Source organism: Salminus brasiliensis, chromosome 17 (genome assembly GCF_030463535.1).
Source record: "Salminus brasiliensis chromosome 17, fSalBra1.hap2, whole genome shotgun sequence".
NCBI lineage: Eukaryota > Metazoa > Chordata > Actinopteri > Characiformes > Bryconidae > Salminus > Salminus brasiliensis.
The window spans coordinates 9,045,524-9,073,493 of record NC_132894.1 but is presented as its reverse complement, the minus strand read 5'-3'; the positions used below and the strand labels follow the sequence as shown (position 1 = coordinate 9,073,493).

The following is a 27,970-nucleotide window of genomic DNA, read 5'->3' as shown; positions in this document are numbered from 1 at the left end:
AGGAGCGCGAGAGAGGAAAACAAGGCAGAGGGAGAGAGAGTGAGTGTGTACGCGTGCCTTTCCTTTTTCCATCATGGAGCTCACCATGGAGAACCTCGGAAACCTGCACGCCGTGTCGCACGCGCACCCACCGGGAGACCTGATGAGCTCCGCTCACACGCGAGCGCCGCCATCCCACCGGAGCCTATCGCACGGGCGCTCGGCCGTAGTGTCCGGTATGGCGTCGCTGCTGGACGGCACGGCGGGGGAGTACCGCACGGAGCCGCCGTCGCTGCATGCTGCCATGAGCGTACCGTGCGACACGAGCATGAGCCTGAGTGGTACGTACACGACGCTCACGCCGCTGCAGCACCTGCCGCCAATCTCCACGGTGTCGGAGAAGTTCCCCCACCACCCCCACCACCAGCACCAGCACCACCAGCCCCACCACCCGCACGCGCATCAGCGCTTCTCGGCCAGCAACGTGAGCGGCAGCTTCACGCTTATGCGCGACGAGCGCGCGCTGGCCAGCGTGGGCGACCTGTACGGCCACTATGCCAAGGACGTGACCACAGTGGGGCCGTCGCTGTCCCCCCTACCCAGCGGCCTCGGGGCCCTGCACGGAGCGGCGCAGCAGCCGCTGGGCGCGTACGGAGACAAGCTCCTCTCCTCCGGGGGCTTCGAGGCGCACGCGGCCATGCTGGGCCGCGGGGACGAGCACATGGCGCGCGGCGGCCTGGGGGCCCACGGGGCAGGGCTCGCGTCCGCGCTTAACGGCGTCCACCATCACCACCACGGCCACCACCACCATCACCACCATCACGGCCACCACGTGCACCCACATAGCAACGACAGGCACGCGCACGGAGGTGGCGGAGGAGGAGGCGGAGGGGGGAGCGCAGGCCAGGCGGAGGAGATCAACACTAAAGAGGTGGCGCAGCGGATAACGGCCGAGCTGAAGAGGTACAGCATCCCGCAGGCCATCTTCGCGCAGAGGATCCTGTCCCGCTCGCAGGGAACTCTGTCCGACCTGCTACGGAACCCCAAGCCGTGGAGTAAACTCAAGTCCGGCAGGGAGACGTTCAGGAGGATGTGGAAGTGGCTGCAGGAGCCCGAGTTCCAGCGCATGTCGGCCCTCAGACTCGCAGGTGCGTAAAAAGCAACACGCCCAAGCTGGATCAGGGGGCAAGGGGTCACGAAAGCGGTTACTAAGTGGGTGTCCACGTTCCTTGTGTTGTGGTGGAAGTTGTAGAGGATTGAGGTATCGTGACCCGTCGAGTAATAAGAGGGCCACAATAAGAGCAATTCACAGACAATCAGTTAATTTGTGAATGTATTGATATTTCAGCTGGTGCTCACTGGTGTGTTCTGTATAAAGGCAAGTAAAAACAATGTAACGATGTTTCTTACATTACAAAAGAGGCCTTTGTTCTTATCTGATATACACCATCAAAGGGGGGTGGTTATTCATAGAGCCATACGAACTCATAAAAGAGTCACAAAAAGTCATATTTAATATACCTTTTTGCTTAGTATAACAGTTAATACTACTAGTACTACAATATTAATATTATAGTACTAATATAACAGTAACATATAACATTACTTGATGTGCTTTAAACCTGACTCCAGATAGGGACCACTCTTAAATTCTTATTAGTGCATTTTTAAAAGAAATACGATTCAGTATGACTAATATGGCCTTGTTTGGTTATTGTCATTATTATTATTATTATTATTATTATTAGTATTATTATTATGTGTATCATTGCTGATGGTGGTGCACAATAACAGACACTATACACTAGTCAATAGAGTTTTTACTAATTTAATGAAATTACATTATAAGCACACCCAGCCTCTTAAATGGGGTGAATTCAGTAATTCAGGTAGGCTAATTTGTTTACTCTACTTTCAGATAACTTAATAATGTGCAGATTCTAAATGAGCAAAATTATATTGTGATCAATAAATAAATAATTCATAACTGAATAAATAATGAAATATAAAAGAATAGTTCTGTCTTTCAGGGTCTATGATTCGTGGGTCCCATTATCCTGAAGCCCTGATAGTTCTACCTGAATCCTGACAATAGCCTGAATCTACCATGGTTGTCTGGGGGTCAGTCTTCTTGGACGTCCCAATGTGAAAATTAGGGGTATAGTTCGCCACCTAATGGCATTTCACACTGCAACTCCAAATCTAAGAAGCAAAAGGATGTTGTTAATCCAGACTGCTCTGTAAATCAAACCAACCTGCAAGAGAAACAACGAATCAAGATGGCGGCCAGATCGCTAATCACGCCAACACGCAACAGTTCTCACGGACCTAAGAAATGATGATCTTTCTGAACGTGTTTTAATGCTCTGATTGCGTTGCGTTGCTTTTAGGTATTATGACTGTATCTCCTGTGGTCGTTTGACAGTCAGTATTTGATGTGGTTTTACAGTCAGTTAGCTGTTAAGTTTGTTTACATGTGACGTCACAGCGTTTCCTAAAGGTTAAATGACTTACTGCTCACATAAGCAAGACTCTTTCTGCCCCAGTCATCTCACTCAGGCTACTTAGCCACCACCAGTAGGTAGTACCTCACTTTAAGAAACAACCCCATTTTATTCCCCTCAGAGTTTTGAAGGCTGTGGTGAAATGATGGGCCAGGTGTGTTAGTGGAGGGCTGTTATGGGATGGATGAGAACTGAGATTTTACAGGTGGGGACAGGCAGGGTTCCTGACTGCAATGTGGTTACAGATAAGTCGCTAACACTGGTGTGGATTCTGAATTGTTGATTAATGTGCACTGTTCCTATATAAATAAATCAAATATTAATAAAATGGGTTTCGTCTACTTGGTGCAGACACCACAAATATATCGAATTATTTTTTATATGATATTATATTATCTATATTTAAATAATATACACAATTGCTTTCTGTGGCCTATTAATTTATTTATTAAGTATTTATTTATTTATATCAGGGCCAATTAAGTGCACACCAGTCAATGCATGTTGCTATTCCCTGACTACTCTGTACTATAGACATGTAGTTTTAGATATGCAGCTGGCCTCAAGTGTTCATATTTTTTTTAAACATATTTTACAAATTATATATATATATATATATATATATATATATATATATATATATATATATATATATATATATATAAAACAGTCACTGCTCTGCTATGCTACGCTTAGGTTTCGGTCACCAAAATAGCTTTCTTACCCTGATGGCCTTTGAAGTTCTTTCTAAAAGAGAATCGATGCAATAAAACAGCAGATCTATTGGTCACACATGCAGGCCATTGCAGTGCCACTGAACTAGCCAATTTACTTACGAGCTACGAGTGAAATCCAGAGCCCCGCATAAAAGACTGGCACTATATTTGTCTGATTCAGGCTGGCATTGTAAGGTGGCGTCGTGTCGTATTTCAGTTAAAGGCTCAGTTAAGAGGTGTATAGTGGCATATTTCTGCTCCACTCAATGCCTCGCTTAATGAAATGTAAATTGTTCCTTTGCACATTTAAGTGCGTTCTGGTAAATAAAGATTTAAACACTACTAAATGGTCCCCTTAAGTGCCATTGCTATTAAAGCTAATTGTCCATCGAGATTTTTTAACACTCCATTAAAATCAGGAGGCTTTCCCCCAAGAAGTCCAGCCTCTTAAACTAAAGACAGGAGAACTGATTTCTTGTCGTTTGTTAGGGTCTGCATTCATTCTGTAGACCTGCAAAGGAGGGGATGTTTTGGGGCTTAGTAATGATGCACCTTTTCGCTAAATGTAATAATATAACACATGAAAGCTTAACCCGATCAGCTACAGCATTCAAATATTGTACAGGTCACCCTTTGATCGTGCCGCCAAAACAGCTCTGACCTGGTATGGACTCCCCAGGACCTCTGAATGAGTCCTGTGGTATCTGACACCAAGACGCAAGAGCAGCAGATTCATAATGTAAGTTGTAATGTGCGGCTTCAGTGAACCTTGGGCACTCTGACCCTGTCGCCGGTTCACCCGTACCATTTTTGGTAAGCACTGACCACTGCCGGGACCATCCCACCAGATCTGCCGTTTTGGAGACGTTCTGAACCCTCTTGTCAAAGTGGCTCAGATTCTAACTCGTGCCCATTTTCTCACCTCTTGGCAGGTGCCATTGTAACGAGATAACCAGTGGTATTTACTTTACTTGTAATGTTATGGCTGGTCGGTGTATATAGTCTAAATTATTGTAGATATATTTCGAGCCGCATTTAAATATGTGTATATTCTGTCATGGATGCTGTGTGTGTGTGTGTGTGTGTTTTAGACCAAAGCTGAAAACAGGCCTGCTACTCGCCCGGCCACGTCAATCAATACATTTAAATTACGATTGCAAATTCATCACAGTCACAAAAATCAATGCTGTGGTTTTGCCTGGTTAATGGGAAAATAGCAGCGACTAGAAGCACAGTTATCGCTGTTATAAAACGCACGTGAGGTATATATATATCTATAATAATAATAATAATAATAATCATAATAATAATAATAATTATTATTATTATAAGTAGTAGTAGTATTATTATGCTCAATAATAATAATAATAATAATAATAATAATAATAATAATAATAGTAATAATAATAATAAGTGCTTAGATCTCTAATAGTAACTAACGGCTAACGTTAACCTTTTATGTGAATTCAGATCAAACTGAATTACAGTTAAAATGTTATATAAATGTCTATATAAATGTTATATATTTATAAATAAATAGATAGATAGATAGACATATAGATAGATAGATACTTGGAAGGTGATTCTGGCCTTTTCCACAAAAGACAATGCAACCGAAATGACTGTACAGAGCTGAGCAGGGCGTGTGCAGGTGGGAGAGACATTTAAAGATTGCATTAAGTATGAAAAACAATTCGGATCAGCAGAATTTCACACTCCATCTCAATGTATTTGGTCGGGTCAATAGAGCGATCGATAAAGATAGCCAGTGCATCTATCAATTATTCCAGTTCAGCACTCTCTCCCGTCGGAGCCTCACTCTCTCTGGATATGGGCTTTTTAGATTAAGGGGGAGGGGGGGGGGCATTGATTGTATTGTGTGCCTTCTGTGTTCCCTCTTGTAATCAAATATCTGTGGCGAAAAAATGGAGGTGTTGTTTTAAATTTGCCCTCTGAGGATTATACAGTCTAAACAAAGAGGATCAGACTGGGAGCACTGATTTATGATTTATTAAAAAACTATATTAAAAAGCGTGATATGCTCGACAATTGTTAAGAGGATTCAACACAATGTAAGATCTAATCTTATAAACATAATCCTAATAATCGTCGTCGTCATGATCATGATCATCATCCTCAGTCGACTGTAGGATTTCCTCTCGGGTCCCCAACCTGGCCGGCTGAGACTGATTTAGGAGACACAGCAGCATTGATCGATATCTGCCTTAATAATTGATAGACAGTGAGAGATGGATGGCCAGGTTGCAGATACGGACACAGTGGTCCTGATGGAGACCGCATGCGACGGCCATACAGGGGCATGTACCCCTTAATATATTTACACTCTTAAATATAAAACTGCTTCTAATATTTTCTTTTATGCCACGATGCCACAGAAAACCACTTTTCGTAATTTACGTAAATCACTTTTACTTCACATCACGTCACAGAACCAAAAATAACTGTCCCATGCAATAGCTTTATTTTTAAGAGCGAATTAAAAAACTATGAAAAGTGAAAAGGCAGATATCTAATTAGGCGCTGGAATTATTATTATTATTATTATTATTATTAATATTATTATTATTATATGTTTTTACGTTCAGCTTTAGCTAGCTTGTACTTAGCGTAGATGACATTTGTGCCAATTATATATATATATATATATATATAGGTAGATAGGGTATTAGCTAATATCTACTTTTCACAATACATGTAGGGTGGAGGGATACATACTGTCATATGTATCATACCATCATAAACAGCGTAGGTTCGAACCTGCTTACTTTGAATAGTAAATCAACTCACAATATTAGCAGGTTCCAATCACCAGTCTGTATATATATATATATATATATATATATATATATATATATATATATATATATATATATATATAATTTTTTATTCACTTTAAATACCAATCCCTCTATCCTTAATCTGGCGTCTTAGAACACATCCATGCCAGACTTTATTCACCACCAGAGACTGCCTGTATGTGTTGGCCACATAAACATACTGCCACCATACACCGTACCTACATTGTTAGGGTGGGCTATATTTAACCAGCACTGAATTTGTATTGATCTCCATTCCTGCTCTCCCCTTTCAGTAACCAAAGCTGACCCGAAGAGGCGTGCTCTCCCCCTTTTCCACCATGCTGGCTTACATTGAGCGTTATACATTCTAATTTAACGGAGGGAGAACAAAAGCGCCGCACATAAGGCCTAAATTCATTCGTGCGCATGGCCAAAGGCTGGCTCACGGGCATACATCTGCACTCTCTCTCTCTCCTGTTCCAATCCACGGGGGATGGCGTAGTGGCAAATGCAACCCAAAGGTCCAGCACTGTTGCTTGTACAATGCCTCAAAAACACGGCCTATTCTAGCTCTGAGTCCTGATCAATCCCCCGCGCGCCATGCGCCGTTCGTCCGCCAAAACCGATCGATGCAGGAGAGAGTGACCTTTAAATCAAATCATAAAGCGAGCAGCGGACCAGAAGGCGCGCATCAAAGGGTTAAACTGCACTGCGTCATCATGTGAGGAGCTCTAATAGTTTGATCAGAGCTGAATCTGAAGACCCCCTGACTCACACAAGCTGCCAGCCTCCCACTTGACAAGCGCAGTTTCTAAACTGAATGGCTCTGCTGTGAATATTACATGGTCAGTCGAGGCAAATCCAGCCAGAACGCGCAGAATGTGACTCATCTCTAAGCAAAGGAGGGCTTTAGCCAACCCCTGGGCTCGATCGATGCGCCAGTGCGAGAAAACACTGAGAGAGGAAAAGCTCCTCGGTTCAGGAATATGGAGCTGACGTTGCGTGGACGCCATTTTGGCATGAACCTTTAGACTCCTGAAGTCGTGCCTCAGTCTGTAGTCCACGCTATGACCATATTAGTAAGCCTGAAACTAAGCAGTTTTCTCTATGGTTAAAATGAACGGTGAAAAATAGCATTGAGGAACAGCAACCAATTCTCAACACATGATCCTTCACGTGTCTGATCATATGGGGAAACAACGTGCTGGGTGATCACAGATGAATATAGTATAATATTCCAGTGACTTCTCCCTAAAAGATTTTCAATTTTTCTCTGAAACATAAATGAATCATTTGAGGTTGTTGCTACATGTAAGCTCTAGGCCTTCAAACGATGCCTACTTTTAAACAATCTCAAGAACACTTCTCTTTTCATTTGTGAATATCAAGCTCAGCGGTTAGAGCACTGGGCTATTGATGACAGGGTTGATGACAGGGTTGTGGGTTTGATACACAGGCTCGGCAAGCTGCTACTGTTAGGCCCTTGAGCAAGGCCCTTCTCCAGGCTCCGCAGTAATTGCTGCCCATCGCTCTGGGCATGTACGCTCACTGTCACTGTGTGTGTTTACTGCATGGATTGGTCAAAGACGGAGGCCAAATTCCATCTGTGTCCAACACAAATGGTGAATATGGTTGTCTTGTCTTGTATGGTCAATGCACAACTACTCAAAAGCACCAAGCCAGGTTTTAAGCCCAGTCAACATATTTTCGATAGGGTTACCTCAGGAGTTGGAAAAAGCCGTCTAGACGATGCTTTGAGGTAATGGTGAAGCTTTCTGATGCTGTGCAATGTTCTGCTGGCAGCAAAACAGTTCTGGAGCATGATGCAACCACCACCATGCTTAACAGCAATTGGCACAATCTGGGGTGTCGGATGTGGCACCACAGATTACATCAACTTCTGTTAAGCAGTTTAACTGTATTAATACTATATTTTGGCAGAATTGTTAGAGCTGTTGTGCATAGTGTAATATCTTTTTTAAAATCCTGGGTAAGCGTTCTTGGGGTTGAATGCCTCGTCTTTACTTGTCCAATCAAACAAAAGTAGGCAGACCACTCAGACTTTGTCTCATCTGATCATAAAACTTTCCTTCAGGTACAGTTTTTATTTGTCCATTTGGTCAAGTGTCAAGAGGCTTTATAAGTAATAGATGGTGTAAATTTTGGAGCAGGGGCTTTTTTGGACCGCAGCCCATCAGTCCATGTCAATGTAGAACTTGACTGTAGACAGTGACGCTGTCAATTTACCAGCCAATTTCAACCAATGTCCTCTCAGCTGAGGGTCACAGTTAGCGTCTTATTTCAGAACATGGCAAAATTGCTACACTGCTTAATATCTTGAACTGATGCTCAATTGTTTGAAATGGTGCACTTCAGATAAAAAATGATTTTGGGACTTTCAGCACCACTGAATTAATGATATTAATGAATGTATGGATATTTTTGATCCTGTGTTGATTTCAGAAAACCCAGAGAAAAGTACAACTTGTGCACCAACTTCTTCTTTCTATTAAAGATGTAAGTTGTTCACTCGATCGGCCCCAAAAAGAACAGTTCAAAGAAATCCTAGAAAGCCCAATATTGCCATGACTTTCCCCAGTATAGTAGTTAAGTAGCTTTTGCAGTAGTTTGGGTAGATGGTGTTATTTTATAATAGCACTAATATTTAATAGCTTCATGTAGGCTTGTTTGCTGCAGGTACATAGCATTATTTTTGTTTTAATTCTTTCAGAGGATCCAATGACATTAAGGGACACAATGTACAGAGGACCAAAAATGTCAGGTTTGGAACATTGTCAAAAACATTTTTTTCCTACAGACAAAACCCGACCAGGGTGAGATTTCAAAAAACCCTTGGACGTAGTTTCTTCAATACTGTAAATTGGTAGTATAAAGATAAACTCCTCTTAATCTGCTATTTAAAGTCTTTACTGTCACATACTGTCAACATATTGATCTATAACGATACCTAGGTGTGATATCATGATATCAATGCACATAGCCTACATATAGTCAAATAGGAAGTAGGCCTAGTGATTTAGTTTATGAGGTGCCGTCTAGCTGCTATGTAAAGATTTTAGGCCTTTTCCTTGCCACTCATTTTTGTTTTACAGCTGACTCTTCAAAAGTAGCCTAGCCTTGTCAAAACTGACCTTTGGATGATTAGCGCTCCACTGATAACAGTGGCCACCATCCAATAAATCAAAAAACAAGAGAAAAAGATAAAAATGAGTCTGTCGAGTCGTAAACAGAGCGTAATAGTGTAATTTACTCTGCGGAAGAAACTGAAGGCTAATAGGTAAAGGCTGTAAAACGTAAGTACTCTCAAAGTATAGTAAGGCTACACACAAGGCTAAGTGAAAATGGGTGTGGATGGATCTTAAGGGTCCTTGGTCTTAAGGGTTCAGAGTCTTAACAACTAGTCGAGGAGTGTTTTTAAATGGAATTTAAATGGACCCTATTCATTTATTTGAGAATTACATATAAATTGGGAGTAAAGAGACAAGCTTAAGAAAGGGCTGGAATCTACCATTGAAACACTCAAATTTAAAGATGGACTTAAAGCAACATCTTTCAGGCATGATTTCCAAGTCTGACTGGATTATAATGGCAGCTAGAAACATCTGAGATAACCCACCAATATCAACTGACTTGCTTCATAGGTCATGTGGTGCCTCATTGAACAAACACATACTGTACCACCTATGAATAGCTGTTGAACGCTACCACATAACTGATGTAGACAGTGAAGCAGTCCTCTCAGTATCTCCTTCAGTATGCAGCATATATCATAAAGGTTGAAACAGCTTTATGTAAATGAAAGAACACAGCAGTCAAGTGGAAATCCCACCTGGATTTCTAAAGGCTATAAGACTTTTATCTCTGGTTAAAAAGGAGACTCACTAGTAACTCTAAACACATTAGTGTTTAATGCAAAATCAGTCTCTCTGCCAGCTTTCTTGAGGCACTGGGCATTAATAAATATGCAGATACAGTTGTGGTTGGAAGACTGTAGAAAAATAAAGGCCAACAAGGGGTTTGTTGAGTGATGCCATAGAGAATCCAATTTTGGTTCCATAAAGAGAAATGTATGTAAAATATATCTGTTTATATATGTATAACATTTGCATGCTATGGCTTAACAGCGGCCATAAAAGTGGCTCCACCATGTTTGGCAGATAATGTGATCTGTTCTATATTGAGTAATTGAGTATATTGAGTAAAAATAAAAAAATAATTACAAAAATGGTGTTACTGTCCAAATACTCACAAACCTGACTGTATATCAAACCGCTTGTGTAGGTGGAGCATCACCAGCTTAGACTATTTTTAGCCTGGAGCCTAAAAAATGACACTGTTACGAATCCTACTACTATTCTTCAAAATTCTAAGACAACCTCACACCGAAGCATTGATCTACAGATTACTAACTTGTTAAAATGGAAGGTGGAAAAATACCAAAACGTATCCACTTTTCTTAATAAAATGAGACCATGGTGCTTTCTGACCATGTATAACACTGCATGTCTATCAACATGACCAAAAAAGCAGCTGAAGCCTGAATTCTTTGACTTTTAACTGGTACCAGAAACAGAGACCAGAAAGAAAATGATATGGTTCAGATGTGTGGTACTCCAATGCTATAAAAACAGTCGAAAATAAGAAATAATCAATAGCGCATTATAGTGTGGATGATTGATTGAGAGATATTAATGACAGCTAGGTAGGTACATTGAGGTACCAACCAAGCCAACAATATCCTACAAAGCATACAGATTGCAAGAAAAAGCTGTTGAGAAATCTGGAAGGAAAAGAAGATGGGTAAACAGGTATTGCAGTGTGCATAACATCATATATGGGCTTTGTTGTGGGAACAGTCCCCATAGAGCTGTTCTGTCACGGCAAATGACCTTTTGTGTCACGTTCATAGCTCCCTGTGGCTTTCCCAAGGTGCTGCAGTAAAAGACGCCTGTCATGAAGGTTAAAGAAGCATTCTGAACACGACTGCTTAGCACCAAGGCTTGGGGGAATGTGAAGAAATAGGGCATGAAAAATCTTATTTGGACAATTTTCCCCTTTTCCAAAAACTAATAAATACGCTAAGACATGTTTAGTACCTGTTTTCTTTTTATTTTTGAAGCTCTGACGCTGAAGTAGCTAATATACATAAAGGTAAACAGTTAAATAATCTCTAATAGACTTGCCCATGTGGTTTCTGGCCATGTATAACACTGTCCATCTGTCAGTAGCTAAAGGCAGAATTTTATTTGGAATTGTGGCCATTTTATTGGTATCATAATCTCATTGTCTAGCTGACCAATTTTGGTTTGAACATATGCACGCTCAGGTCAAAATGCTACGTTTCTGAAAGGGGAGGTAATTAACAGTGTTTTTGGTGTGAAATTGTTCATATTAGAGAAATGTACAGGCTGGTGGTGATTGCAAACAAGGGTTGCAATGTCATCAATACAAATACAACATTTGAATTTGCTGGCCAAATAACCATTAAATTCACAAGTTTTAGATATATAAACTGATAGTGGTACAATAGTGGTTTTCAAGAAAAATATATGGCAATGTCAGTTTTTTCCCTTCCAATATCATGCAGCCATAACATGCCGTGCTATATATATATATATATATATATATATATATATATATATATATATATAGCAATATTTAAAAATACAAGACTTTTCATCAGATTTCATAAGTCAGTAATCCAACATGACATAATATTAATAATGCACTCTGTGTATCCAAGATTGGAGTAAAATGAATGATATTGGGCAGATAAAATCTGCCTCTGGAAGGCATTGTATGTCAAAAGGACAGTGAAGATTTTCCTTTCGTATCAAGCAGCAAAGAAATTGTAGACTGATGTATTTGTTAGAATTTGACAGAGCACCAGACATTGCACATCCTGCAAAGTGACTATTGAGCATGTGCACATTGCAATGGTGATGCTAAAATTATATATTGTGCAGCTCTACTGCACATACCTCTCCTTCATGAATGCACTCATGACTATTATCTCAAGACTGTTGTATCAGCCATTAGCGATTCTTTATATTGTGTCAATTTAATTTCCATTCATCACAATTTTATGATGAATGGACCAATAGAAATGTTCCAGAATGACTGGGGATAAAGTCTGGGAAATTGAAATCTTTCAGTCTTTCATTGAAAGTTAATAAATTTTTTGGTTCTCCTGTAAAGTTAAAGATACAAGGTAATTGCTTGACAGCAATGATTTCCTTTTATACATTACTAATTTTGTGTAATTCTGCACATGTTTTAACAAGGTTGTCTATCTGTACCTTTAAAAACAGACAGGATTTACTCTGTTTAAAACCATAAAGACAACCCTTAGTCTTTGATCACATCAAACAAAAGCTCTGGTAGCTTTCCTGTACACCTGACTTCACAAAGGAAGCAAGAGATCAAACAATAAGCAATTTAGCACTAAATAAGTAATTTCACAATAAATTATTTATTTGATTAAATAGAACAAAGGGTGGACTGTATCTGTATCAAATACCGTAACACAGTGAAGACCAGAGAAAGTAATTCACCCAATCACAAGTCTGTTAGAAGCATAGTGATCTGCACTAACGATATTAAAATGTAATGAGTGGAGTCATTACTGTCAGAGCGCATAGAGTGGCCTTCAAGCTTGTGGTCTCACACACCTCAGTTAAAAAAAAATATTCAGCAGCAGCTGTGTGTGTGTACAGAGGGATAGAGGCCAAGAGATCTGTAAAGAATAAGAACACAAGGCTTGACTAGTTTAGTCAAGTCATGGGTTTCAGGCACAGAGAAAAAGAATAGCATTATATAGTCTCTCATATTGAGGTTTGTAGGATGTATAACATGCTATTTGACTGTGATATCACAGCTATATTTAAACCTTTACACTGCACTCCATATCATCATTGTCACACGAAAACCTTCATTTTTCACTTTTTGACATTATAGGAATGTAGCAGTTACTTTTGTACATATTTGTACATTGACTTCCATTTTTTTCTTTATCCTATAAAGTTGCAATTTTGGAGATACAAGACTTTTGTCCGACAGCGACAATGTGTGTGTATATGGGTAAGAACATCACCATTGAAAAGCAGTGCAACAAAATTCAACCTCCCCAGCAGTAAACCTGCAGATTTAACCAATCCCTGGCAGTGAACACACACCCAGAGCAGTGGGCAGCCACCTCAGCACCTTAGCCATGGGTGGCGGTCCTGGGGTTCAAATTAGTGACCTTCTGGTACCAAGCCTGCTTCTCTGACCGTTACTATTACTATTTCATTCTATTCACTATAATTTCATACTTTTAAAGTAATTTGCAAATGCACACACACAGCTTGTCTAGCCCCTGTAGAGTTCTCCCAATAGAATAGGACTCTCTAGAGCCACCAGCATCGAGCTGTGGAGCAGTGAAACTGTGTTCTCCTGAAAGATGGTTGGGGCTCCATCCAGTACATGAGGTGGGGTGGTGATCATTCAACATCCAGACCTGACTAACACTCTTGTTGTTGAATGCAATCAAATCCTCACAGCAGTGCTCCAGAATCTAGTAGAAAGACAGTTAATCCAAAAGTTTTTTTTTGTTTTTTTGTTTTTTAAATACACTTGATTTCTGAAGAAACATTTATTGAGCAGGCGCCCCAATACTTTTGTCCAAAAAGGTGGTTAGGCTCATATTGTATCTCTCTTGATACCCCATTATTCATGGAGGCTTCTTAGTTTGCAGCCGCCGTGTAGAATTTCTCATAACACATTTGTTTTTACTGATTCTGTCATAATGGGTAACAATATTTCTCCTTCTCTGCGCGTACTGTTTCTGGGCCTGTGCAGCTCGGAGTGTAATGTAGCTCTGAAGTCGGCACTCATTGATTTTTCTCTCTCTCTTACTTTCTCTGGCGCTCTTGCCTCAGTAATCAGGCCTCCCTCCCAACTGCTCGATCACTATTGATTACTAAATCCACTGGTTCACACCTGGGAATAGCAGCAGTGACACCTGCTGGCCAAAGCTGCTTATAACAGTGCAAACAGGGTCTATAGCAACGTCTTCTGAAACATGTGTTGGAGCACCCTGCTACTATTCTATCATATATATTTTATATATAGGTGTACCTGATGAAATAGCCAAGTATCTATCCATCTATGTGTCTATCCGCATATATAGAAGGATATATAGTAAAACAGTGGCTTCGGTAGCAGCATATATACATACGTTTACAATTACTGATTGTGGGCCATCTGTTACACAATTTATCAGCAATGAAAGGGGCCAGCCTGAAACCAATGATGACGACCTATTTTCTGGGCAGGTGACACTGTAGTAACATGTTAGTGTGTGTGGCCCTGATACAAGTGTATCATACACCACAGCATTGCTGGGTGACACATTCACACTACAAATACGTAACATTATCTAAATAAGCCTCCTGATGTTAGGTCAGTTATTTGGTGCATGAGCGTCTACACAAGCATGCAGAGATATACATGTACAAGTAAATGTACAAATAGAATTTCTGTGATATTTACTCATTTAACAAAATTTTTAAATACTTCAAGCATTACATGTTTGTTTTTTTTCAAATTGCTCTCAGTGGTTAATTAACCAAGACATATTTGGTATGTGGTTCTTGTGTTTTGCAACAGGTTAATACTATAAAAGCCCAAACTGACCTATATAGACTTATCTGTGACTTACTATAGACCTTTTACTCCATTAGCATTTTTGCTCCAGAGCAAAACATCAGCAAAAGTCAACCCACAAAATACAACATTTGGAAAAAGCTAAATTTTTCTTTTAGGGAACTTTAAGCCCTTAACGCAGAAAGGCTTTTTTTAATACACTAGGGCGTATTATTCAGTAACTATAGGTACAAACTGGTGGGGCTATTCTTTGGTACTACACACCCTAACACCCTAAAATACCCATGTTTTGATTTTTATAGCATTTATGGAAAAGCTATTTATGCAGACTCCTACCCACCCATAGAAAACAAAGCCAACTGTGCACTCCGGGACTCCCAGCCACGGACAACTGTGGCATCACCTGGTGCAATGTCCCCTAACTAGAAGTGAGAACACAGTTCCAGCTGCTCTGGCACGGTTAGCATACGTTGTTTAAAAAGGTTTTAAAGGAATACTTCATGTTTTTCAGCCTAATCTCTGTCTGAACCTTTAGCATATGGTTGATCACCATGGCCAGTAATGTCAGAGTGATTTGCCTTACGAACTGAAAAGCCACTGGGCAGTCAGCGGTGTTTGTGGACACATCTTCTAATGAATGCACTCAGCTACTTTAAGTTGCTCTCATTGCTGACACACATGTGCGAACACACACACACAGCTTTTGTATAGTGTGGAGTATTCCAAGTATTGCAAATATAATAGGATACTGGAGCAGATAAACAGGGACCTATTGGCACCAAGCCTAATGCTAGGCATGGGCTATATATATATATATATATATATATATATATATATATATATATATATATATATATATATATATATATATATATATATATAGTCCCCCAGCATTGACTGTGGAGCAGTGCTCTGGAATGATAGAGCTCCATCTAGTACTTTTAGGATGAGTTGGGAAGTTGGTGATGAGGCAGGGTGATGATCATCCAACAGCCTGAGCTCACTAATGCTCTTATGTTGCTGAATGCAATCAAATATTCACAGCACAGCAAATCTAGTAAAAAAAACTACCCTGAAGAGTACAGACAGGGTACAGTTATAAATACCCTTGACTTCACAGTTCACAGTTAACCCTTCCGAAATCCAGCGTATGGAAGAAATTCACACTTTCCATCAAATTCCTTTGTATGTTATTTCTTCTTATAGGGTTGGGACTGCAGTCTTTTAGGAGGATGGAGATGCAGCAGGTTGAAAAATGTTCATGCTCATGTTTTCATTTTTCAGTAAAACAACACTGAATGTTTGCCGACATGTTTTTAAAAGCAGTGCAAGGAAATACAAGCCATGTAACACAGAAATGATTAATGCAGTAGAATATCCAGAGCCTGTAAATGTTTAAGTGGATAGATGTGTGTGTGCGAGTGTGTGTGTGTGTGTCTGCGTGTGTAGCGGTGAAGCCAATGAGGAATATGAACATGATGGATGTGGTCCAGGAGGTTAGACGCCTGTGGTAAACTGATTTGACTGTGAGAGGTGACGTGATCAATGCACTCCAACTCTCTGTAATTAGATACACGGACCCACAGTTTGGCTCCTGCCACTCCACACACACACACACACACACAGACAGTGAGAGCTAGACAGAGAGAGTAGTGCAAAAAAAACATGAGCTCAGATGTTTCTGCTCATGAAGGACAAAAAAGAGTGGAATGCCCATACTGATAAATGAATGATTGCTGAAATTGCTGCATCAGGATTGTCTGGGTTATATGTGCAAAGCCATTTCCGACACTGGTTATATAATGAAGCCACTGAGTATTGAGTAAGTCATATCATCAGAAGGTTTCTCATAATTATTGCCTAACATCTATGTATCTCATGAAAGAGTATCTCATCATTGACTTAATATCTAACATTTATGAAATCTATGTTATAATGATGGGACAGTAAGTCATGATTATAGATGAGTAGTGCAATTAGGAGAACATTTTAAATTATAGTGAAAAATTAAATCATAATTATGAGATATTTTTTGTTATGATGACTCACCAAGTACCTTCCACAATCAGGCTTCCATAGATTGTACATACAGCAACCTGGTCTTCTTACATTACCATTCAAAACATCTGATGTATCCTGAGAATCTGGAAAAAAGAAACACACATCCAGAATGACAACCAGTGCTGTAGATGAGTGAAAAAGCTGTAGAACGTAGAACATCAAGCATGAAGCAACTGCCTCATATTTCACAAGATAATAAGACACATAAAACACACACACATGGTGTAATTTTTAAAACTATTGTGTTGAATTAGACTATTTTGTTGAATATAGAATATATTAAAAATACAAAATATAAATATTAATTCAATAAAAAAAATTTAAAAATGTAATTACTTACTTATTGAAAATAGTTTTTAAGGGATTCTCAGTAGAGGAAGTAGTATCAATGTATATACTGTCAACTCCATGGACATGTAAATGGCTTCTATAGTTTCTATATAGAATGTTGTTTTTTATGGTCAAAAAAACAGTTTTTCAGTACTAGAGCCTAATTTCAGGATTGGCACTTGGCACTGTGTCAAGTACAGAAATTGTGAAAAAGGGTAAGATTTGAAGTAGAACCCATTTTTTAAAAGAGATAATCTTACCTCTGTTTGTTTGAACCATGTGGTCAAAGAGACTGTGATGATGTCACTTCCTCAAAAAGAAAGGAAAAAATTACAGGCAAGAAATTATTATTATGGCATTATGGCTGTTAAACAAGGGATTGAGGGATACTAGAAAGTACTGCAATATTTAGAAAAGTTCTACTAAGAGTAGAAAAGTAGAAACATTTTGTGAAATACATTTTATATGTATTTATATAATTATTATAATGTTTATTTTATTATATATTATAAATGATATATGTATAATTATTTTCATAATTTTAAGTCAAAGTGCTGATATTTTAAATGCTGTTATGTTTTGTATTTTTCTAATGTTACTCTTACGTAATGTGAGGTAAATTTAACTGTAGGGAGATTTTCCTAATTGATAATATTACATGTGTCTTAAGGCCTTAAAGGCCACCAAAATATTTAGAATCACTCAAATCACTCCAACTCCACTTCAGTTCTTTCCACAGTACAACGTCCTCCCTCTGTGATGCTACAGCACCGAGCCATTATATTCATACTGCGGGAGAGTGTGTGTGTGGATGCAACGGGGTTGGGGTGTACGGGGCGAAAGGCAGTTATAAATATCCCCTTGCCCTCAGTGCGCCAGATAGCCCTCCAGTGGCCTCCGTTTGAAGTCACAGACTGCATAACCTGCTGGAGGGAGATCCAGCCTTCAGTCCCCACGGACAACCCCCCACCCCATCCACACACTGAAGCAGCGCGGGTCAATATCTCCCTTATGCTTTCCTCCCTCGCTCACACACATGCATGCATACACACACATACACATGCACACAAAAGCGCCTGCTTTTGCTGCTTTTGTACACCAGTCACTCTCTCCCACTGCGAGCCCAAACTGCATTAATATTGAATCAAAACAGCAGTGTCTCTAACGACCAGTCTGAAGCGCTCACCGCTGGCCAGCTCCCTGTCTGCTCTCTTTTTAAAAGGGATGATTTTTGCCCTCTGGGGGGCTGCAATGGATTTGTCTTAAATCACTTTTAATCCGCGGCCAAACAGCAGAGGCCAGAAAAATTTCTGCTCCACGCAAGCAGCTAATCTGTGGAACTGGTGTCGAAATGGTCGTATTGCTGGATGGAGTGCAAACAAAAGGCTTAATGAGTTTTCTGCTGTTTTTTTTTTCTTTTCTTTTGTCTCCCACCGCTCCCTCCCCTTCACACTTCCCTTCCTTTGCCCTCTGCCAACCCCTACTCCTCCCCTCTACCTCGATCTTCATCGTGTCTACTATATTTGTCCGAACCTGACGGGACCCTACTATTAATTTCAGGTTTGGCTGGGCTCGGACATCATTTCTCAATTATTTGTTGGGTTCAGGTCATGTTCATATAATTTTTAATCTTCTTAAATTGCCCACCTATAAAAGATTTTGTCCTTCATTTACTTTTATTGCCTTACTGTTTTCAATCTGGTGCACAGTCATGTTGTTTGCACCAAGGTCCACCAAGGTCCATGAGGCCAAAGGGTTTGTGAAAATGGATATGAGTTGAGCTAAAGCAAAGGGTGTCCTATCTTACCCACAAAGGGTCAGTGTTGCACAGACTTTAGCACACCTGAATCCACTTGTTTAATCATATTTTATGAAATATGAAAAATATGACTTGTTTAATCGACTGGTCTCTGGTCCAGTTGTGGCGTGTCGGAATGAGTGAAACAATGGATAGGATTTTACTGGGATGCAGTGATATTTGGACAAAATTTTAGCAAAAATGATTCCTTGTAGTACTGAAAAAGAGAAAAAGAGTCTCGTGACAAGGGTGGAACCTGTGGTGTGTTGTATAGATCAATTTGTTAGATTTTATTCAAAACATCTACAAAGGATTTCCACCAATCAAAAGAACCATTTAGCCAGGTAAAGAACCTCCAGGAGCCTCCAGATTAATCTTTGGATATCATGGTTCGCTGTAGAACGAATGCCTTTATTAAAGAATGGAGGTGTCTTATCAGTTTTGGACCATTTTTGAGCTTTTGTTGATGTCTGTCAACAGTCAGGTTTGAATTGCAAAACTTGAAGGAGGTCAGTTCTCAGTCTATGGTCTAGTATGATAAAAATTTCACACCCAACTCTCTAACTTCTCCCTGTCTACATCATCTTCCTTTTGCAGCCTGCAAGCGCAAGGAGCAGGAGCAGCTGAAGGAGCGCAACTCTGTGCCCAAGAAACAGCGGCTGGTCTTCACCGACCTGCAGCGGAGGACCCTCATTGCCATCTTCAAAGAGAACAAGCGGCCCAGCAAGGAGATGCAGGTGACCATCGCTCAACAACTGGGTCTGGAGCTCAACACGGTCAGCAACTTCTTCATGAATGCACGGCGCCGCTGCGTTGACCGTTGGCACGATGAGCACCAACACGGTCACAGCCCTGGGCAGCCGGGCACCTCTGCTCCCACCTTCTCCAAAGCCTGAGGGGGTCTGGCTTCCTCCCCCAAGGAGCCTGGAGGCCATGAGGTCCCGAACCCCTCAGACGCCACCCAGATTAGCGTGCCAATCAATCTCACCGCTGCCGCCAACGGCAACGTTTCACATCAATGCAATCTCTTCACTTCAACTGGACTGTTAGGAACCAGGCCAGAAATCTGGACACTCTGGCACCAGGGGACAGGCGTTGCTTGATGCCTGTGTGTTGAGGTGTTTTTGAGCCTCAAGTAGCCTCCCTACTCATACGGTGCCCCTTTAGCATAAGCTACCTACTTTTCTTCGTTAGCTTCGATCTCTGCACCCCCCCGTGCTTGAGTTTGTGGACAAGTAGGCCAAAGCTAAACATGAATAAAGGGCAGCAATACACAGCACAGAAGGCTTATTGTCTATCCAGGGCTTTCTAAAGAAAGCCACCTCTTCCACTGTCCTATCCAGTACACTGTCGCCATTACCTAATGGCCATTTCATAGCACCTCTCAGATCATACGCTATGCTAATGAAAGAGATGAATCAATGCAGACGCCTTGACCTCCACTGAAGGTGAAACATAATGCACTTTCCCCAGCGAAGCTCTCGCAGGTCTGCCATCTCAGTTTATTTTGCACAGATGGAGATGGAGGCCCGCAGAGGGACTTGCGCTCCTGTTGTCGATGAGCCCGAAACACATTACTTTGCAGCAAGGAGGTTCTTTAACATGCCTGCCCTGTGTCGTGCTGGCAAGCCAAGTCTCTGTATTTCTAATCAGCACATGACAACCATGTCATTCAATGCACAAAGAGTTTGCAGCCATCCAGCCATCCAGTATGCACAGGACTGCAGTGCCACCTGCTGGTCATAAGGGTGCATCGCAGTCTGGAATCTGGCTTCTAGAAGAGAGAGGCAGCCAACCTTTTACAGTCCAGCAAAATACAGCAGTGTTTTGTTTGTTTTTAACTCCAGGAAAGATGTCAAGTTATGGCATGGCAGGTTTGAAAATCACAAGATCGCAAATATTTGATACAACACACTCGCACAAGCCGTGGATCCGTTTAGGAATAAGTAAGTCAATCAATTGCTGAGGCTCGTCACAATGGTACAGTTGAGCAAGGGGGCTTGTCCGGTCACACTATTGAAATCCTGTTGAGAAATCAAATGTCCAACTGAGTTTACCTTAAGAATGGAGCGGGTGGTAAACAACAACTCCAAAGCTTACAAAAGAAATGAGTGCCAATAATATTTGCCTTAATATAATCTGAGAAACTCCTTTCAGCATCTATTCAACGTCAACAGGCTCTACCCCTGCAATCGGCAATACAGCCAAAGAAGTCAGCAATCAACAAAATCTTGAATCTAGCTTTTTACAACAAAATCACAGAATAGGTTTGCAGAATCAATCATGGGGGGAAAAAACGGCAACACAACTACAGCTACAAAAGACTGTACCAGTCCAGCTTTGTTTCTCTACCTCTCTACCCCCCCTGCACCCTGTCCCTCACCCTCATCCTCCCCTGATCTGTCCCCTCCCTTCAACTTTATAATATTGATGCGGGTAATTGGTACCATAGACGTAACGTTTCTATTCCTTCTTACTATTGTGATCTGTTGTGCATATGTAAGGCACCTTGTTGACCCATTTGACAAATGTCAAGATGAAGAGACTTTCTGAAAGAACGAGGAGAACGTCACAGACTGATTGACAGACACTGCGAACTGCCACAGCTGATAGAGAAAGGAAAAAAAAAACATGGACCGTTGGGAGAAACAGCATCCTCTCTATCAGTGTAGAACACTAAGGCAGATGAAGTGGAAGGAGAAGGCCTCCTTCCAAACGCTCTGTGCATTCATCTTCAACGTGGAGGAGGTTTCAGACAGGAACCCCATCACCACAGTGACGGCATGGGTTCAGGATTTGGAGGGGTGGCTGTGGTGGTGCGACCGTGTAGCATTGCTGGACACGTTGCAAGGTTTAGCTAAATGTACAGAGGGACTTGAACTCAACTTGCTCTGAGCATTGGGTTCCTGGCATTGAGAGAGGAGATGTTCAGTGCAAATCAGTAGTGATATCTATGTACATTACCTGCTTAAAAAAACTAAGAAAAAGAATGAAAAAAAAACACGACCTTTCGTTTGTAGTGAGAACCACTGTGGCTACCTCACTTTAGCTGGGTGGTTTGTGAAACAGCCACTGATACCAAAGATTTTTTCAGCCTGCCAGTCCTGTGTTGCCAAGGGAGGGGTATAAGTACACCAAAACCAAGCCAATCGGAAACAATGATCACACACACACACACACACTCACACAACACCCAACACACACACACACATAAGCATACACACTTACAGACAGCGCAGTCAGACTGCATAGTGCCACATTGAGGGAGGTGGCGGCTATGCGGATAGAGTTGAGTGCCTTTTTCCTTCAACCACGGGTGGGACTACGCTGGTATACACAAGCACATGTGTACACACACTTACACTTACACACAGGACACACAGATGCCAAAAATCATGCAGGATCAGTGAACAGAGAGATGGAGTGAGAGTTAACTAAATGTTGGATAATCAGTTTTATCTGCAGAAACGAATTTGAACAAATGCTGCCGAATCTGTTAGTTTATTTATTCATTCATTCATTCTTTCATTCATTTATTAATTTATTTATTCAGGCACTGTGTGGAGATCTGGATATCAGTGCTGGACAACAGATTAAGATGACCTAATCTAACTAATAGCACTTAGACTTAGTTCAGTAAGGCAGCTTGACACTTTGCCATCAGCCAGAGTCAGCCGGAGTCAGAGTCAGCCACTGGCTGTGCTCTCTTTCAGGGTGGGTAGATGGCGCTCCCTTCTCTCGTCATTCTTAAGCTTAAAGTTGGCTGGCACAGGTGTCTGTTAGCTGGTATGGCAGAGGTGGAAACCCGGCGCTTTTCTCCGAGCATGTCAGCTGCCTAGCAATGCCACAGTTAGTTGTGGGTTAGTTGTAAGTAATGAAACATATGAACATGTAAGCTGCCACTACTTGGACACAATTTGGAGATGGGAACAAGTGTAACTACATTCTGACATTACAAATCAGATGCAGCCATCTGTAACCTGAAATCTAAAAGAAGCAGATCTGGTTTGCCCTACAGTGATTGAGCAACATAATCAGGAATGTGAAAAGGCTTTGCCTTTAGCTGCATAAATATTGAATCAGTCTAGTTTGGTTTCAGCACTACAGAGGTGTGGGGAACTTTGCCAAGATCAATGGAGCCCTTAAAAGATAGCTCATACCCAGGTGGATGGAGCACATTTCAGAGAAATTTCAAGGCCTTTTAGATGAGTTCAGTTACAGTAGTAAAGACCTATAGGCAGAATGAATGATTACTGCTGGCCTACCAAGAGCAGGCCGTTTCAATTTAAGGCCTCGTAATAATCTAAGGATAATAAAAAAAAAACAAAAAAAAACAAACCTCCAAGGACCTGTAAATGCATCTCTTGCTGAAGTAAAGTCAGTGTTGAACTGTTCAAGTACTTAAGTCAGATAGAGCCTGTAGAGAATTGGTCCAGATGGGAGGTCAGGAAAGGAGAGACATCATAAAACACAAATGCTCTCTGCAAAACATCATGAGTGTTTGGTTCAGCCCAAAAAGTCCTTTTAACACAAGAGCCTAGTGGTTGGTGTAGTGTTGTGGGAAACAGCACTGCCTTACCCATGGCAGGCTAGGGTTCAATTCCCATCATTGGGCAAGCACACGACACTACACCAATAAGAGTCCTTGGAATAAGACTTAATGACTAATGGACTAAAGCAGATAAAGTGGCCAAAAAGCTGTTCACACATCTTCATAATAATAATAGGACCTATATCTGAATTCGTCTGTATGAATTCTGATCTGGCTGTTTTGACTGAGTCGCATTGACGCATATTGGAAATGTATTGGGTTTCAATATGAATGAAAGTTCCCCAGATCGCATCTGAATAAATTTCAGATCCATATATTTGACGATGGATTGTCACGTGACAAAAAAGACTGGATTTGGGCCACTTTTACCTGCTGTGTGAACATAGCCTAAATGCAAAGCAGCTGTGGAAACAGATTCTTAAAATCAGTAAACCCCCCCAAATGAATTCACAATAGAAAACTGAGAGTTACAAAAAAAAAAAAAAGTGAAGTTACTTAGATTGGGTCATCTTTCGCTGTTACAGAATGTTTTGCTCAGACATCGCTACATTCTGTAAAAATAGGTCCATTTCTTTCTCCATTGCTTTTTGTACTGAAATACTCAAGAGCCTTTCATTCCACTTGACATGCTTCATCCTACTCTTTTATATGTGGCCAATTATCCTTGAACATTTTCAACCACCGATGACATCCAAGACATTGATGCTAATCCATTATTTTATATACCACAAAGGAGTTGTAATGGCCAAATGAGAGCTTTTGACACAGTTAGGTCAATCTGTATGAATTCACAGGGCGCCTCTAAAGTGACCACCCAATATTTTTTAATGCTTTCAGAAAATGAGTGGATCCATCCCGGCAGTGGATGCAAAATTAGGCATGTATTGTTGTTCATCATTCGTTTCTGAGATACTGAGCGTTTAAAAAGTGGCTGTAGACTAAAATGCTTTGTCTGAAAATGAGTGCAACCAAAAACAGGGCAAGATTTTATTGATTGATTTATTTACTTATTTGTTTATTTATGCTGGATGTAATTTATTTAATCTACTATCAAAGCATGCCGTTTGCCATTTTACGACCTGGTAAAAAGATAACAAAAGATCTCCACAGCGTTGTACATCAAATTCTATACAAATAATGATATATAATACTAAACAAAAATTATATTTTTTACAATTAATAATTATAACAAACATACTCAAATGTTAACTGCATCCCATTTTACAAAATAGTTAAAGTTAGAGTCTAGAGCAGTGGGCCTAGGACTAAAAGGTTGCTATTTCTATAACGTGACATGGCTAGAAGTTTGAATGGGGGAGCAAAGTGTTTTCCATTTCTCCCTCCTCAAAATTCACAACCTAACCTCCAATTGCTTCCCGTGCTCTTTGTTTATGTGCCATTTGCCCCTTTTCACTAGCATGTGTGTGCGTGTTTACTGCCACGTACAGTTCAAATTCAGAGCCTACATACATTCGTAAAATGGCTGTAAAATGTGATTGTGATGTTAATCCAGGCAGTTGTTAATCCACCTGTTTTTGTTGCACTCACTTTAGGGGAAATATTGAGGTCATGCCCACTTTTGATGGATTTAATGGATTGAAGCATTTACAAAGGATTAAGTTCAAGACTTTTGCTTTTGCTTTAGAAAGCTATGAACGATCAGTGAAGATTCGAGGAGGTCGTTTGGAGAATGATTTTTAGTAATGCACCCGTTTTCCCTCTCATACTCGGACCTGTGGTGAACACCAGGACTTGGCGGGCAGGTGTTGACAATTAATTCTGAAATACCTCAAACGTTTTCTGTAAAGTTTATGTAATTTAGATGAAACTAACAATGATTACAATGATTAGACCACTATGACTAATAATAGTTTTTGAACTTGTGACTTGAAGCTTTATACTGTTGATTTGATTCTTCATGTTTTGGTTAGTCCGTTCCCTCTTTTTTTCTCCAGTGTGTGTTCTTGTCATTTTGTGATGGCATTAACTTTTCTTGGATAACAAAAAAAAAGACATTTTGAATGTTTCCATAGGAGATGTAAAAGGAAAGACTGAGTCTGAGTGGATGTGAAGAAAAGAAAAGGATGCTTCTGATTCAAGTGTATTTTGGGGTTTGGACAGAGCTAAACTGTAGTCTGAATATCAACCAAAGTTTTTTTTTAATCTACAGATTTTTCAACTTTTAATCGATGACTTTCTTTTCTTGGTTTTCTTCTTTTCGATTACTCTCCTTAACCCTACTCCTAAGAAAAATTCCCAGTAGTGTCCAAGTGCCCCCCAACCGTTAAGTTAAATGATCAAGAAAAAAACAAGCTCCATCTGTTTGGATGGGAGCATGACCTTTTTTTCTGCATGGATGTTGTATACTGTATAGACTAAAGCAGGAATGCCCTGCACTTTGGAGAAGGAAGAGGAAGACGAAGAAGAGGCTGGGGTGGGAAGGGTTGGGGTTTTGGCTGAGGGTGGGTGGGGGTGGTTGGGATTTGGATGTTGGAGGGGTCTTTCTTTCTAGAGTTTTCTAGAGTTTCTAGAGTCACTGTTGTTTTAGTTTTTTTTTTTTCACTGGTTGTGTGCATGTATTGTTGCAACCCTCTCCCTTTCCTTTAACATGATGAAATCTTTCCAGTGGAATAGGACGATAATCTCATGGGGGTTGAAGGCTAAATTTGTTGAGGCCATCATCCCTGTTTATATGTGTCTCATCATCCTCTGAAATGTAATCACTGGTCTGTGCTTGTTCACACTTGGCACTCTCTCGATTTGGGTTGCAAAGCAATTCATGCAACAAAAAAAAAAAAACTGCAGCACTACCGACAGTCCTTGGTAACGGACCCCTCCAACCAGAAATGCTCTGTCATCTACGAGCAGTGTGTTTGTATCTCTCCAGGCCGGATCGTAGACCGAGCCTCCCAGTCACACTGTGGTCTCCCTCTTCTGTAACCTGTCAATCAATCAAGAACCAAGTGTCTTTTGTGATGGTAGAAGACAATCAAGTTTCAAAACTAGGAAGAAAGATGCAGGGGACAGGCCGGGAGGAGGAGAAGTGGAAGGGGGGAATGGAGGAAAGAGGCTCTCAAAGGTTACATGTGTAAGGAAGGGTTATCTCTTCAACTCAAACTTTCGGAATGTCATAATCACTTAGTTTTGGCTGAGGCTGGAGAAGCTTTACAGACGAAAATCCTATTCCACTGAAGGAATTATGCAGTTGTAGCTAATCAAAACAAGGCAGACTGCAAAATACAGTGAAGTTACCACCATGGTAATGTCAGAATGTCAGTGTTTTGGTTCCAGTTTGGAACTGCCAACTGACCTACCTGTTAGTTAATGTCCCTAGCACTGGCAATGCTCCCGACACTCGGAGGGTAAAGACCCCAGCTCCCCTGCACCAGCTAACAGATGCCTGTGCTGGCCAACTTCGCTTAATAGTGACAGAGTGGTGGATAGGAGAGGGCGCCATCTACCCACACGGCCAATTGTGCTTTCTCGGACGCAGGCTGCTGATGGCAAAACAGCATGTCTTAGGATTCAAACTCATGACCCCCAGGCCATGGTGGTGGCGCATTAAACTGCCACTTGAAGTCCTGGTCCAACCTATCAGTTTGAAAACCTATTTGGGTGAGCCTGGCCCTATTATCAGAGGATTGCAGGTTCAATCCCTGGTGATGCCACAGCTGTCATCTGTGGGCAGGAGTTGTTTTTTTCTGGATAGCTGAGATGGCATCGTAATGCTAACCAGTGCGGGTGTCTGTTAGCTCAGTTAGTGTTCTCTTTCAAGCACGTTCAGCTGTCCACTGACGCTGCATCAGCGGCAGTACAGAAAAATGTGTGGTGCTCCGTGTGCAGAAGCACATGCTAGCTTTCACCCTCCCAGCACTGGTAGCACTGTGTAACAGGGGGAGGCCTAACTATTGGAAGTGACTAAATCGGGGATGAAATTGGGAAAATATCCAAAAAGAAACTTTTCAGTGGATGGTTCTTGATCAAACCATTTTTGTAGATGATTTTAAGGACCCAAAAGAAGCTTGAGGCATTGCTCAAAAAAGCCTTTGTTTTGAAGAAGTTACTATAAAATGGGCAAACCCACAAACTAATCATTCTGTAATCATTCTTCCAATTCAGTTTGTTCCATTTCCCAAAACAGTCTTCAGTGTATTGCTTGCTCCACCATTTAAGAATCATCTTTGTGCAAAGATGCTTTCAGGAATTCCAGCCTTGATCAGAAGTGAAAACTGACAAAGAGTAAGATATCAATCAAATCTCTGCTCTTCAGTAACTAGCGGAAAGCTGGCTGAGGCTGGTTGTCTTTGCACAGAGAACTATGCAACCATATAACCTGATCCCCAACAAATTGTAACTTTTCCAACAAAGCAAGGGCCTTTCCTGGTCCTTCCCTGTGCTCCAGTCACGCTGGGTAGTGTTTAGGCCTGATTGGACGAGAATCACATAAAAACAATCTATCAATCTATCAAGATTCAAAAAAGGCCATGGATATCACAAAAAGCAAATGCTTTTAGAGTGCATCTTCTTAACCAAAGATTAAATGA

The 27,970-nt window shown here is 40.9% G+C and overlaps 1 protein-coding gene across 1 annotated transcript; it reads left to right on the top strand.

Annotated features, from left to right (window-relative positions):
• Positions 1–73: 73 nt before the first annotated feature.
• Positions 74–19,770, top strand: onecut3a (one cut homeobox 3a). The gene is made up of 2 exons (XM_072660606.1): positions 74–1,127; positions 19,472–19,770. The coding sequence occupies exons 1-2, from the start codon at positions 74–76 to the stop codon at positions 19,768–19,770; spliced, it is 1,353 nt and encodes a 450-aa protein (XP_072516707.1).
• The last annotated feature ends 8,200 nt before the right edge of the window (positions 19,771–27,970 follow it).